The sequence below is a fragment of the Scyliorhinus torazame genome, chromosome 22 (genome assembly GCF_047496885.1).
Source record: "Scyliorhinus torazame isolate Kashiwa2021f chromosome 22, sScyTor2.1, whole genome shotgun sequence".
NCBI classification, from domain to species: domain Eukaryota; kingdom Metazoa; phylum Chordata; class Chondrichthyes; order Carcharhiniformes; family Scyliorhinidae; genus Scyliorhinus; species Scyliorhinus torazame.
This window is the reverse complement of record NC_092728.1, coordinates 51127524-51141232: the sequence shown is the minus strand read 5'-3', so window position 1 is coordinate 51141232 and position 13709 is coordinate 51127524. Positions and strand designations below refer to the sequence as shown.

Sequence of the window (13709 nt, the reverse complement as noted above, 5' to 3'; positions counted from 1 at the left end):
CTCACCCCCAAGTTCCTCCTCCCACTTACGCTTCAGCTTCTCGGTCTGAGTCTCCTCCGCCCCCATAAGTTCTTTGTAGATGTCCAAGACGCTCCCCTCTCCCACCCATCCCCTCGACGCTACCCTATCCTGTATCCTCCTTAGTAGCAGGAGTGGGAAGGGTGATACCTGCCTGCGCAGAAAGTCCCGCACCTGTAAATATCTAAATTCCTTCCCCCGTGCCAACCCGAACTTCTCCTCCAGCGCCCTCAAACTAGGGAAGTTCCCCTCCAAGAACAGGTCCCCCATCCTCTCAACTCCCACCCTTCGCCATACCCAAAACCCCCCATCCAAGCTCCCCGGAGCAAACCGTTGGTTGTCACATATTGGGGACCAGACCGATGCTCCCACTGCTCCCAACGTACCTCCTCCACTGACCCCAGATCCTCAAAACCGCCACCACCACGGGGCTGGTGGAGTAACTCGCCGGCGGGAATGGCGGAGGTGCCGTTATCAACATCCCAAGCTGGTGCCCCTATACAAAGTTGCCTCCATCCGCTCCCAAACCGACCCTGCCCCCACCACCCACTTCCTAATCATGGCTATGTTAGCCGCCCAGTAATGTTTACTGAAATTTGGCAGGGCAAGCCCTCCCGCCCCGATTCCTCGTGAGCATCACCTTCTTCACTTGCGGTGACTTACCTCCCACACAAAACCCAGGATGATTTTGTTAACCCTCTTAAAAAAGGACCGCGGGATGGAAATTGGGAGACATTGAAATACAAATAAAAATCTTGGTCGGACTGTCATTTTGACCGTCTGCACCCTCCCAGCCAGCGACAGCGCATCCCATCTCCGAAACTCGCCCCTCATCTGCTCAACCAACCGGGACAAGTTCAACTTGTGTAACCGGCCCCAGTCGCGCGCCACCTGTATCCCTAGGTACCTGAAACTGTCCCCCGCTAATCTAAACGGCAGCTCCCCCAGCCGACCCTCCTGACCCCTACCTGGACAACAAACATCTCACTCTTTGTCATATCCAGTTTATATCCCGAAAACCGGCCAAATTCCCCCAAAATCACCATAATTTCACCCATCCCTGCCCCTGGATCTGGTACGTAGAAGAGCAGGTCATCTGCTTACAGTGAGACTCTATGTTCCCCCCACCCCCCCCACCCCCCACCCGCCCCCCAACCCGAACCTGCCCCTTGAAACTCTCTGAGCAATTGCCAGCGCCTCTATAGCTAACGCAAACAGTAGTGGGGAGAGGGGGCATCCCTGTCTTGTCCCCCGGTACATTCTAAAATAGTCCGAGGTCGTCCTAACACCAGCCTCCGGGGCCTGGTATAACAGCCTGACCCAGTCAATAAAGCCCCTACCGAACCCAAATCGTCCCAGCACCTCCCATAAATAGTCCCACACCACCCGGTCGAATGCCTTCTCAATTGCCGCATCCATTGCCACAAGTACCTCAACCTCCCTGCTGTCTGGGGGCATCATAATCACATTGAGCGGCCACCAACTGCCTGCCCTTGACAACCCCGGTTTGATCCTCCATAATCACATCCGGCACACAATCTTCAATCCTGGAGGCCACAAATGTGGCGTCCACATTAAGCAGCGAGATCGGCCTATATGACCCGCATAGCTCCAGGTTCTTGTCCCGCTTCAATATTAACAAAATAGTGGCCTGTGACATCGTCGGGGCAGCACCCCTCCCTCATTGAAAACCTTGACTGGCACCGGCCATAAAATCCCCGAGAATGTCTTGTAGAATTCCACCGAATACCCGTCTGGCCCAGGGTCTTTACCCGACTGCATTGCCTTCAAGCCCTCAACTATTTATTTGGCCCTAATCGGGGCCCCCAGCCCATCTACCAGCTCCCTGTCCACCCTTGGGAAGGTCAGTCCGTCCAAAAAGCGTCTCATCTCCTCAGGCCCCGTGGGGGTGTTACGAGCAATAGAGCCTACTATAAAAGTCCCTGAATGCCCTGTTTAGCCCTGCCAAGTCCCCTACCAAGCTCCCATCCCCATCAACCACCCTCTTATTTCCCTGGCCGCCTCCCTCTTCCTCAGCTGCTGTGCCAGCATTCTACTGGCCTTCTCCACGTGTTCGTAGAACACACCCCTCGCCTTCCTAAGCTGCTCCACTGCCCTACCTGTGGACAACACCCCGAACTCCGCCTACAGTTCCCTTAAAAGCTCCACCCCCGGGGTCACCGCATACCTCCTATCTGTCTGTAGGATCTCCTTAATCAGTCGATCAGTCTCTGCCCTATCCGTCCTGTCCCTATGAGCCCGGATCAAAATCAGCTCGCCTCTCACCACTGCCTTCAGCGCCTCCCAGACCACCGCTGCGGAGACTTCCCCCATGTCATTAACTTGCAGGTAGTTCTGCATGCACTTCCTCAGCCTCTCGCACACCGCCTTGTCCGCTAACAAGCCCACGTCCAACCTCCATTGCGGGCGCTGGAAGCTCTCCTCACTGATCTGCAGTTCCACCCAGTGTGGGGCATGACCCGAAATAGTGAAGGACGAGTTCCCAGAGTCCACCACCCCGCCAGCAAATCCCTGCTCAAAATGAAAAAGTCAATCCAGGAATAAACCTTGTGAACATGCGAATAAAAAGAAAACTCCTTCCCCGTCGGCTGCATAAACCTCCATGGGGCGACCCCCCCACCCCCATCTGTTCCATGAACCCTATCAGTTCCCTTGCCATTGTTGGCACCCTCCCAGTTTTCAAACACGACCGGACCAGGCCGGGGTCGATGCTTGTATTAAAATCCCCTCCCATAACCAGCTTGTGCAAGTCCAGGTCAGGTATCTTCCCCAGCAACCTCTTTATGAATTCCACATCATCCCAGTTTGGCGCGTACACATTAATCAAGACTACCTTCCTCCCCTCCAGCTTACCACTCACCATGACATAAAGGCCCCTCCCTTCCGAGACTATAGTGCTCTCCTGAAATTGCAACCGCTTATTGATTAAATCGCCGCCCCTCTCGTCTCAGTGTCCAACCCCGAATGAAAGACCTGACTGACCCAACCCTTCCTTAGCCGGACTTGATCCGCCACTTTCACGTGTGTCTCCTGCAGCATTACCTCGTCTGCCTTCAGAGCCCTCAGATGTGTGAATACACGTGCCCTATTAACCTGCCCATTCAACCCTGACATTCCAAGTGATCAGCCTAGTTGGGGGACACCGTGGCCCCCTCCTCCGCCGATCAGCCATCCTTTTCCAGGGCCTGCCTCCAGGCCATGTGCCGCACCTCCATCGGCCCGCCTCTTGGCAGCCCCCACCCCCGACCTCCTCTCTGTCCCAAATCCAAAGTCCCTCCCTCATCAGCAGAGTAACATCCCCCCTCCTCCCCCTAGCAACAGCACTTTGTTATCTAACCCCTGCCATATATACCACCCACCCCTCCACTGTGCTTCCGTAGCCTAGCTCACCCAGCTAGCCTGGTGACCCTTGCCTCCGGCGCCAAGAAGTCTCCCACCTATTGTTCTCTCACTCTCCCTCCCCCAGCCCATCAAAACCACTTCCCTCATCAAACCGACCCCCGATCACCCAATTACCACAAGAGACAACCCAGAACGAGACTTCCCACCAAGAACCGCCCCCATAGTGCAAATCAAAGTAATAAGTAAAAAAAAAAACACCAGCCACCCCCACCAAAACACGGAAAACCCATAGAAACCGAATAACTTTTACTTCTCCCATCTTCACCCAAACTCAAATGCAGAAGAAAAACAACAATCAAAACGTATAAACACTCAGAAAAGTTACAACTTAAAACGAAAAAGTTCAGTTCAGCACCAGCCCTTTCTTCGTGGCAAAGTCCATCACGTCTTCGGGCGACTCAAAGTAATGGTGCTGGTCCTCATGTGTAACTCAAAGATGCGCCGGGTATAGCAGCCCAAATTTCACCTTCTTAAACAGGATCGCCTTAACTCGATTTAAGCCTGCCCTCCTTCTGGCCACTTCCACGCTCAGATCCTGATAGACACACAAAATGCTATTGTCCCATTTGCAGTTCCGCATACGCTTGGCCCACTGGAGAACACATTCCTTGTCCAAAGATCTGTGGAACCGGACCACCATCACCCTTGTGGGGGGAGGGGGGGGGGGGGGGGGGGTCCCCCGGCCATGGTTTCCTCACCATCGCCCTGTACACCTCCAACGGTTGGGGAAAAAAACCCTCCCCCAGAAGCTTCTGAAACATACTCGCCACAAAAGCTCCAGCATCAGCCCCTTCTGGGAGACCGACAATTCTTAAGTTCTTCCAGCGAGCTCGATTCTCCAGGCCTTCTACCTTCTCCAGCAGCCTTTTTTGCTGATCCTTCAGCATCCCCACCTCCAGCTCAACCACTGTTTGGTGCTCCTCCTGGTCCACCAGCACTTTCTCCAGCTTCTGAATTGTCCGATCCTGGGCATCCAGCCTGCACTCCAGCCGATCGATCGATTCCTTTATCGGGTCAAGACAGTCCCGTTTCTGCCTAGCGAAGCCCTCTTGGGTGACCTGCATCAGCTCCTCCTTTGATGGTTGGGCCGTCGCAGCAGGGGTCCGACCATCAGCCATATTGTCTTCAGCCGCAACCTCCACCCAGCCCTTGCTTATCTTATTTCTTCCTTTTCGATCCCTTGGGGTTCTCCGTTCCATACACCAATGTGTGGATCCAGTACCAAATTATCTGCGCCTTCAAAGCCAGTACTCAAAACCGCAAAAAAGTCGGGAAAAACAGTCCAAAAGTCCGGCTAGAGCGGGAGCCACCAAATGTGCGACTTACTCACTCATAGTCGCCACTGGACATCCGAGTGTGGTGCAAGTTAACAGGAGGCATGTTATCAGACCCGATTGCTTCGTAATCTACATATTATGCAGTTAGAAAACCCATTTCTTTAATTCAAAAATCATATTGTGAGGCTAAACTCTGTGACCCAACCTATATGCATGAGATATGTATATTCCTCCAGATGCAATGAGTCACGAGTTACATTGGTTTGCAATGGGAACCACGATCAATGGCAGAAACAAGCCAAAACAGAAAGATGCATGCTATATTGCCATCAGCCAAAGGTGAAGAAGCTATTAGGATCTAGCTGCCCATCCAACTCCAATTCAGTGTACTCGCACTGAGTTCAAGTGTTCCATATGCCAGAAGCTCTTCTATATCAGATCTCCACACACACACACATCAGGAAACACATTTCAAATGAATCAGGCTGCCAAAAGCTGAATGTAGTCACTCAATGGATATACAATGTTCTGAAATGGTGCACAATGCAAGAGCTTTGCGCTGTGTCGGCACATCCTCGAGTTAAACTGTAAACAGTTTTTCTGCATTACTGAGCAATTTACAGATGACGTATAAACAGTGCACGCATGCTGTCGCCTAGCAAATAATATGTAAACAGATATCACACGGCAAGTACACTAGTGTCATAAAAGTATATTTGATCCAGTATTAGAAATCAAAACCGCTGCGGGCAACGTGCAGAGGGCATTGGATTCTTGAGTAATTACAAACCTGACATTTCATCGAGAGAGGAGAGGGAGGATAATTGATCTGATGACCCGAATACGGAACAACACCCAATATCAGAGAATGGTTTCTCAGCTTTACTGTAACAGATATAATTATGACAGTGTAACCTTAATCTGAACTTGAAGGCAAAGCAACTGCTTGGAACCACTCAGACACCAAGGGTCAATGAGCTATGGCATGATTGAAAAGAGGAGTCTTTAAAAATGGAAAAATAGGAAAAAAAACAAAGGGTTGACAGAGAAAAACAAGGTGACAGAAGCAGCAACAGAGGGAAAGGGACACAAGACCAAAATCAGGTTTACTGTAAGGCGATATAGGGACAAAGTAAATTGTGTAATGTTTCTGCCAGTGGCAGAAAACAGGAGAATGATGCAGCAATGGCTCAATGGAGAATCTCTAATGAAAAGGACCATAAATTCCCCGTGTGGCAATGGCATTACGAACGGTGAAGATAGAAGAACTGGCAAGGGTCAGATCAGGCAGTTTATCAGTACAAAGAACACACCATCTACAGGCGAATGGGCTGAGGTCTGGAACACAGAGGTCCTGCTAAATTTAATGCCAGTACTTCAGTGTAATTTATTTGAGGGGTTGGCTGCTGGGCAAGAAAGGCTGTAGCAGGGGCTCCATCAAAGCTGAGTGAGGTGCTGGGGAAGAGAGAGCTAGTCACAGAGAGTAGGGGCAATGATAAATGCAACAATCAACAGACGGGAGGTTAAAAGCTTCCAAGGAGCTGGGGATGGGGATGCATGCCTGCTTCTCCAGGCCCATAAAGGGTGCTGTAAAAGACACTCTCCATTAGAGGGCCAGTTCACACCTTCCCTTTAATGCCAGGTTTCCCACTTTAGCAGTCTGATTTAAATACACTAATAAAGTGTGTGTGTCTCTCTCTCTTTAGTACATGACATGCCACAGTCCCTCCTGCTAAGCAAATAGCAGCAGACACGTACGTGGCGGGTTGTAAATATCAACCTCACCCACCCCGTTTTGGGGGCAGTAGGTCTCATCATTGCACCCAAAAAGTCTCAGATCTTCGTTCTATCTAGGATCATCTTGAATTAGGAGAATTTGGTCATGGGAAGTCAGGTGTAGAGTTGTTCAGGATGGTGAAGCCAGCTCTGGCAACAGAAGATCAGGCCTATCGTGCACCAGGCTGGATCCAGTCCGAAACCTTCAGACTAGAGGGTGTGAGGGTAAAAACTTTCCAGAAAGACCGGTTTAGTCACAGGTATCTTGGTGGAATTAGAGTTAAACATAGAACCAAAAGAGCTTCTGAAAAAGCTGTACCAGCTGTCCAATACATTAAGACCTTAATTTACACGTTTAAAAGACACATAAATGTATGATCACATCTCTGTTCAGTACAAGCTGAAAAGTTTATAAAACTACAGACTCAAGTCAGATTATATAATGCCTAGACTTCAAAATAGTACTGAGGGGTTATCAGAGGTTCTTCTGCTGAATGTGGCAGTGAACTGAAACCCTATCCATCTGCACAGATGAACATAAAAATCCCATGGTACTATCAAAAAGAAAGTGTGCCTTTGCCAACATTTCTCCCTCAAACACCCGCAGAGATTGATTTTCTGATCATTCATTTGCTGTCTGGCCATACATTTGCAGAGATTGATTTTCTGATCATTCATTTGCTGTCTGGCCATCACATTTGTTAAAGGTTGACCACTCAAAGGTTAACCACTAAACATGAAACTCTTTGGGATGTGCAGAGGACGTGAAAGGTGCAGCGTAATTTTTTTTAAATTTAAAGAGCCCAATTCTATTTTTTTTTCACCAATTAAGGTGCAATTTAGCGTGGCGAAACCACCTACCCTGCACATCTTTGGGTTTTGGGGTTGTGACCCACACAGACACGGGGAGAATGTGCAAACTCCACACGGATAGTGACCAGGGGCCAGAATCGAACCCGGGTCCTCAGTGCCGTGAGGCAGCATTGCTTTTTAAAAAAATATAAATTTAGAGTATCCAATTCATTTTTTCCAACTAAGGGGCAATTTAGCATGGTCAATCCACCTACCCTGCACATCTCTGGGTTGTGGGGGTGAAACCCACGCAAACACAGGGAGAATGTGCAAACTCCACACGGACAGTGTCCCAGAGCCGGGATCGAACCTGGGACCTCGAGGCCGCAGTGCTAACCCACTGCGCCACTATGCTGCCCTTAGGGGCAGCACGGTAGCATGGTGGTTAGCACAATTGCTTCACAGCTCCAGGGTCCCAGGTTCGATTCCGGCTTGGGTCACTGCTGTGTGGAGTCTGCACATCCTCCCAGTGTGTGCGTGGGTTTCCTCCGGGTGCTCCGGTTTCCTCCCACAGTCCAAAGATGTGCAGGTTAGGTGGATTGGCCATGATAAATTGCCCTTAGTGTTCAAAATTGCCCTTAGTGTTGGGTGGGATTACTGGGTTATGGGGATAGGGTGGAGGTGTGACCTTGGGGAGGGTGCTCTTTCCAAGAGCCGGTGCAGACTCGATGGGCCGAATGGCCTCCTTCTGCACTGTAAAATTCTATGATAAAATTCTATGATTACTCTTAAAAAAAAATTGAATCTGCATCCATCACTCTTTCAGGCAGCGTATTCCAAATCCTAACTACTCGTAACGTAATTTTTTTCCTCATGACACTACTCTCACTTTAAATCTGTGCCTTCTGATCATGACCCCTTGAGCCAATGGAAACAATTTCCCTTTATTCACTATCTAAACCTTTCACAACTTTAAACACCTCCATCACATTTACTCTTGGCCTACTCTGCTCTAAGAGCTCAATTGATGTAACACTAACCTCTCATTACTGGAGCCATGCTAATAGATCTCTTAAATATTCCAACCAAAGCCTTTGTGGCTGATCTGAAGTGTGAAGCCAGAATTGGGCTTACACTATATTTTTCACGCACATCATTGGCAAAGGTAGCAAAATTTTAAATATCTTTCTACTCATTAACTATAATAGTTTAATGGATTTTACATACCATCGTCATTTCGTCAAAGAAACCCGTGTATCAAAGCATGCAAGCAGATGTTACAATCCAACATCCAGTTATCCTCATTCGAGAGTTATCGTCTCTCGTATAGTGGCAGTAGCTACAAAGGCAATACCACAAAGATGTGGACAAGCAGGTTTTTCATCTCATCCATCACACTCTGGGGAAGTGCCAGGCACGTAAAAAAAAATGATGAGAGAGAATCCACACCAAGCTACTGTCAGACACCTACTGGCAATCATCCAGAAATATTAACAATTAGCAACTTAGCCTTAAGAAAAGCAGAGAGCAAGTGAACAAATCTGCGACTCTAGGAGCCCAACACACAACTTCCATGAATATCACCAACAAGAGAACGGTAGGTCTAACAAGTCAAAAATGCAACAGAAAGCAAGTTTTATGCATGGAAGTTTTCATCCTGATCCCTGGTTAATGTTGAGAAAACTGATCTCAAAAGACAACTGCAGGGTACTCATAATAAAACTAAGGGTTTAAAGTGGAAAAGAAGGGAGTAATAAACACTTTCCTGAATTAAATACTAACCCTCATTCCAAAGTAGCAGATAACAAATGGCCACTTGGGTTAGCCGCAAAGCACTGCCTGCATTTCAATCAGATCCAGAGTAATAATATTACTTTGCAGTTGAGTAGTCTCTCAAGGAATATCAAAAGCCATGGAGTACACGTTTAGCTCAGTTAAAAGCACTTGTCAAATGATTAGAAGTGCTGTGGTTCTCCAGAACTGGAGCATATAACCAAGGCTGGCACTTCATGCGCTGTGGAAATGCCCAGCCTTTCAAATGAGGCACAAACAAAGCTCTAATGACTCAAAGTCTCAATCAAGGAGTTCCTCCATTGTGAATGATTCTGGGACTTTGAATTATGAGCTGTACCATTGTACAAGTACATGGAATGCAGCAACATGGAATGCCCAAGTTCTGCCATTGGACAAGTACATTGAAAGCAGTGAGCTGCGCCATTATACAAGTATGCGGTGCTGACACTAGATGACAAGGTGAAAAGCAGTCCACTCTCTGGCACTAATATCTCTCACTTGGATGAGCACTAAATCGTCACCAAATCAGCAAGACCCTGGAACATCCAAAACAAGTCTCCGTCCCACCCTTAACATCAACAGCCTTTTGTCTAATTCGGAACTTCTCAAACTCCCATTTGGGTGTTACCAAGGCTGGCGACGCACAAGCTGCAATGCCTTGGGAAAATCATAGTAACTGAATCCATTTATCAATTCTTTTCTCACATCTCAGAACTTATCAAATGAGATCCCATCCACAAAAATAAGTATTCCACAAGTGCATAACTCACAAAACAAGCAAAGGTCATAAATTCTGTCCAATGTCTTTCTGATGGCAGTCCTTTACACGTTAGAAATACCGTAGGCACAGCAAGATAAATTAGTCCGTAGGTGCACATAAATAATATCACCAGAGAAGTGCTGTCCCCACTACGTTAGAATTAACAGTAACTTTAATTGTGCTCTTTTATAGTACAATACACCCACAAAGCCCAGATAGCAATGGTGTTGTTTGAGAAATATATTAACTACAAAATGCAAATGGTAATTGCTGTTATTCTGTTCCTGATGCACAATCTAAACTTCCTCATTTACATTATAATTTGTTTCTTTGCACTCTTACATCGTGTCATTTTCTATGTAATAAACAATTATTGCCCCACAAACCTGATAAGCACCTCAGATAACTAAAGTTTCCCCCTTCAAAACAGTTGAATATCAAACTGATATCAAATATCTATTGTTACAATGATGAACTCGTAAATAGTATCCAACTCACAATAAATGTAACTTTCCTGAGACTAATTCAGGCAAACAGAACTTTCAGCCAATTATATTAAGTCAGCACTGATAGTCATGTTTTCGCAAATACAGCATCTCACAAAATCAACATATTTCAACAGTTTGATAGAAGTTTCAACTCAATGTTCTACAGTGCCATCACGACAAGTTATACAGAATAATACAACCCCACTCAAATACAACCATTTATTTAAGAATGCACGGCATTTATTGTCATTGACAGCTGCATACTAGAACTACAAGGAACCACAAAGTACGTTTAAGGTGACCACAATTCTCTCCCCCCCCACCCCCCAAATTCAGCTAATCTACAACATCACGTATTATTCTTACCTTTAACCTATCAATAATGTGACACCAACACTCCCTTTTCAATTAAATCAATTTTTAGAAATAAATTTAGAGTAACCAATTGTTATTATTTCCAATCACAGGTCAATTTAGCATGGCCAATCCACCTACCGTGCACACCTTTGGGTCGTGGGGGTGAGACGCGCAGACATGGGGAGAATGTGCAAACTCCACACGGACAGTGACCTGGGGCCGGGATCGAACCCGGGTCCTCAGCGCCGTGAGGCAGCAGTGCTAACCACAGCATCACCACGCAGCCCGATTAAATCTATTTTATTTGCTGCAAACATGCAAATGCATGACAAATTTCCAATATCACATACCAAAACTTGAGAGTAAACTTATTCAAAGGGTCTGTCCTGAAATGTATTAACGGATCTTTCCTTTTGTACAAAGCAGGACTTTATCCGCAGTTAATGGGTTTGATCAGAGTGGGGCTTTGGTTAGTGCAGACTGTACTGACCTTTAGTGCAGTCATAACAGTAAAGCACACAATTATAAATTACTCCTGACATTGTTTACAGGGAATACATCAAACACTTGTTCCACAGTTGGTGGGTTTGCTTCGAGTTTGTTTTGATTTTTAATGCTCCTGTTATACACCGGGAATATTACGCATTTTCAATTAGTCTAAATGTGCGCCACAGGGGGAGGGAAATGATAGAAGGAGCAGACATTAAAGTCATTAGTTCTAGGTCAGTTCTGATCTTTAATAGTCCAGTTCGAGCTGCGTCAAATGCACATTTATAAATATTAACATTCCCGGCCAGAATATCATTACACAAACATGCTGCATTATATTTGTTAATATTTTAAAAACTGTTTTATTTATGTTTGTTAGGGTCTGTGGTGCTGTCAGTTTCTGTACATACACGTTTATTAATGACACGCTCCCCCAACACAGAGGAGGGTCAATCCACTCCCCCGTGATTCTCCTGTTTACTTACACTGGAGCCGGGGAGAGAGAACGGCCCGGGCCAGGGTGAGAACAACCCCGGGTGCGGGAGCCGCTCCCCATCCCCGGGCCGCTCCCCATCCCCGGGCCTCATCCATCCCTCCCTCCATTAACTCTCTCCCTCACTCACCTGCCGGGCTGATGAGCAGCGCCAGAGCTCCGAGCAGCAGGGCCCGGCAGCTCCGGCCGCCTCCAGGGTTGCGCAGGACGGCCGCCGTCACCATCACTGCTGCTGCATGATAAGAGCGGGGCAAGGCGGACACGGTCATGAGACAAGCGCCATCGCCGCCGGGAGCGAGACAACCTGTCGCTGCTCCCCCGTTGCTACGCAACCAGGGTACACGCGCGCCTGACGTCCGGCACGCCCTAAGACGTCATCACGCTTGTGGACAGGCCGGGCACGGCCTCAGTGACAGGTGGAGGCCATGGTCAACACCGACCATCGCTCAGTGCTTTTGATCTCTTCACCTGGTCACTATTATCATTACCACTGTTCTATTGATATTCTTTTATTGTTTATTATTAATAATCCTAGTTTTACTTTATTATAATTACTAGTTTTAATTTATTATTATAATGACTAGAGTTGGTTTATTATTGTTGCTAGTTTTAGTTTATTATTATAATAAGTAGTTTTAGTTTATTATTCAGTATTTTTACATGCCACTCCACCCCCCCTTACCTTTGGAGAACAGTGGGGAGGTGGTGGGAGAATTCCTGGTCGATTATCATTCAAGTCCTGAACTGGGACTTGAACCCAAAGCTTCTGGTCAAGAGATCTGGACACCACCCACCTCGCATGACAAGGCCTCCCTATCCATAGGATAGAATCCTTACAGTGCAGAAGGAGGCCATTTGGTCTATCGAGACTTCACCAATCCTCCGAAAGAGCACCCTACCCATGCCGACTCCCCCCACCCTATCCCCATAACCCCATCTAACCTGCACACCCCTGGACACCAAGGGGTAATTTAGTATGCCAAATCTACCAAACCTCCCCATCTTTGGACTGTAGGAGGAAATCGGAGCACCCAGAGGAAACCCACGCAGACAGGGAGAGAACGTGCAAACTCCACACAGACAGTCACCCACTGCTACACGCAGTGCTATATACCCTCCTGGGGTTTGTAGGTCAGGTCGCCCATAGAATTTACAGTGCATTCGGCCCATCGTATCTGCACCGACCCTTGGAAAGAACACTCCATACCTCCAGCCAATCCTCGTAACCCAGTAACCCCACCTAACCTTTTTGGACACGAAGGGTAATTTAGCATGGCCAATTCCCCCAACCTGCACATCTTTGGACTGTGGGAGGAAACTGGAGCACCCAGAGGAAATCCACGCAGATACGGGGAGAACGTGCAGACTCCGCACAGACAGTGACCAAGCCGGGAATCGATCCTGTGACCCTGGAGCTGTGAAGCAACTGTGCTAACCACTGTGGTGCCATGCTACCACTAGTCAGGTAGTTACCCAGCATGCCAGATTAAATGATGTTCTTTCAGCCTGAGATGTGACACAGATAAAAAGAAAAAATACTGGAAATACTCAGCAATTCATAAGAAACAGGACTGGTGTAAGCCATTCAGCCCCTCAAGTCTGCTCTGCCATTCAGTAAGATCTTGGTTGACCTGATTGTGGCCTTAACTCCATTTTCCTGCATGCTCCCCAAAACCCATTACTCCCTTGTCGATCGAAACGCTACTAGGCAACACCTGTGGAGAGAGAAACAGGGTTAATGTTTCAGATCATGACACTTCATCTCGGTTCTGATGAAGGATCATCAACCTATCTTCTTAGAAAACTTGTCAAGGTTGAATGGCCTGTTTCTGGACTGTAAATTCTATGTTCAAGTACATTTTGTTTGTAGTTTAATAATGCACCACTCGGTGGCAAGTATCATTTCTGTGAATTAAAATTAAGCAATATTGTAACCACACACCCTTGAGCACACACTCAGAAATGGTAGCTCTGTTTCAATGTTGCCAGACCTGCTGAAAATTTCCAGCATTTTCTGTTTTTATTTCAGAATTCCAGCACCT

The 13709-nt window shown here is 47.3% G+C and overlaps 1 protein-coding gene across 1 annotated transcript in view; it reads right to left on the bottom strand.

Moving 5' to 3' along the window:
* Positions 1-12004, bottom strand: part of LOC140399083 (neural proliferation differentiation and control protein 1-like) — a 271068-nt gene extending 259064 nt beyond the window's left edge. The window contains exon 1 of the mRNA XM_072488208.1: positions 11798-12004. Within this exon, the coding sequence (XP_072344309.1) occupies positions 11798-11936 (139 nt within the window). The 5' untranslated portion in view covers positions 11937-12004. The remainder of the gene's footprint in view (positions 1-11797) is intronic.
* Positions 12005-13709: the final 1705 nt, after the last annotated feature.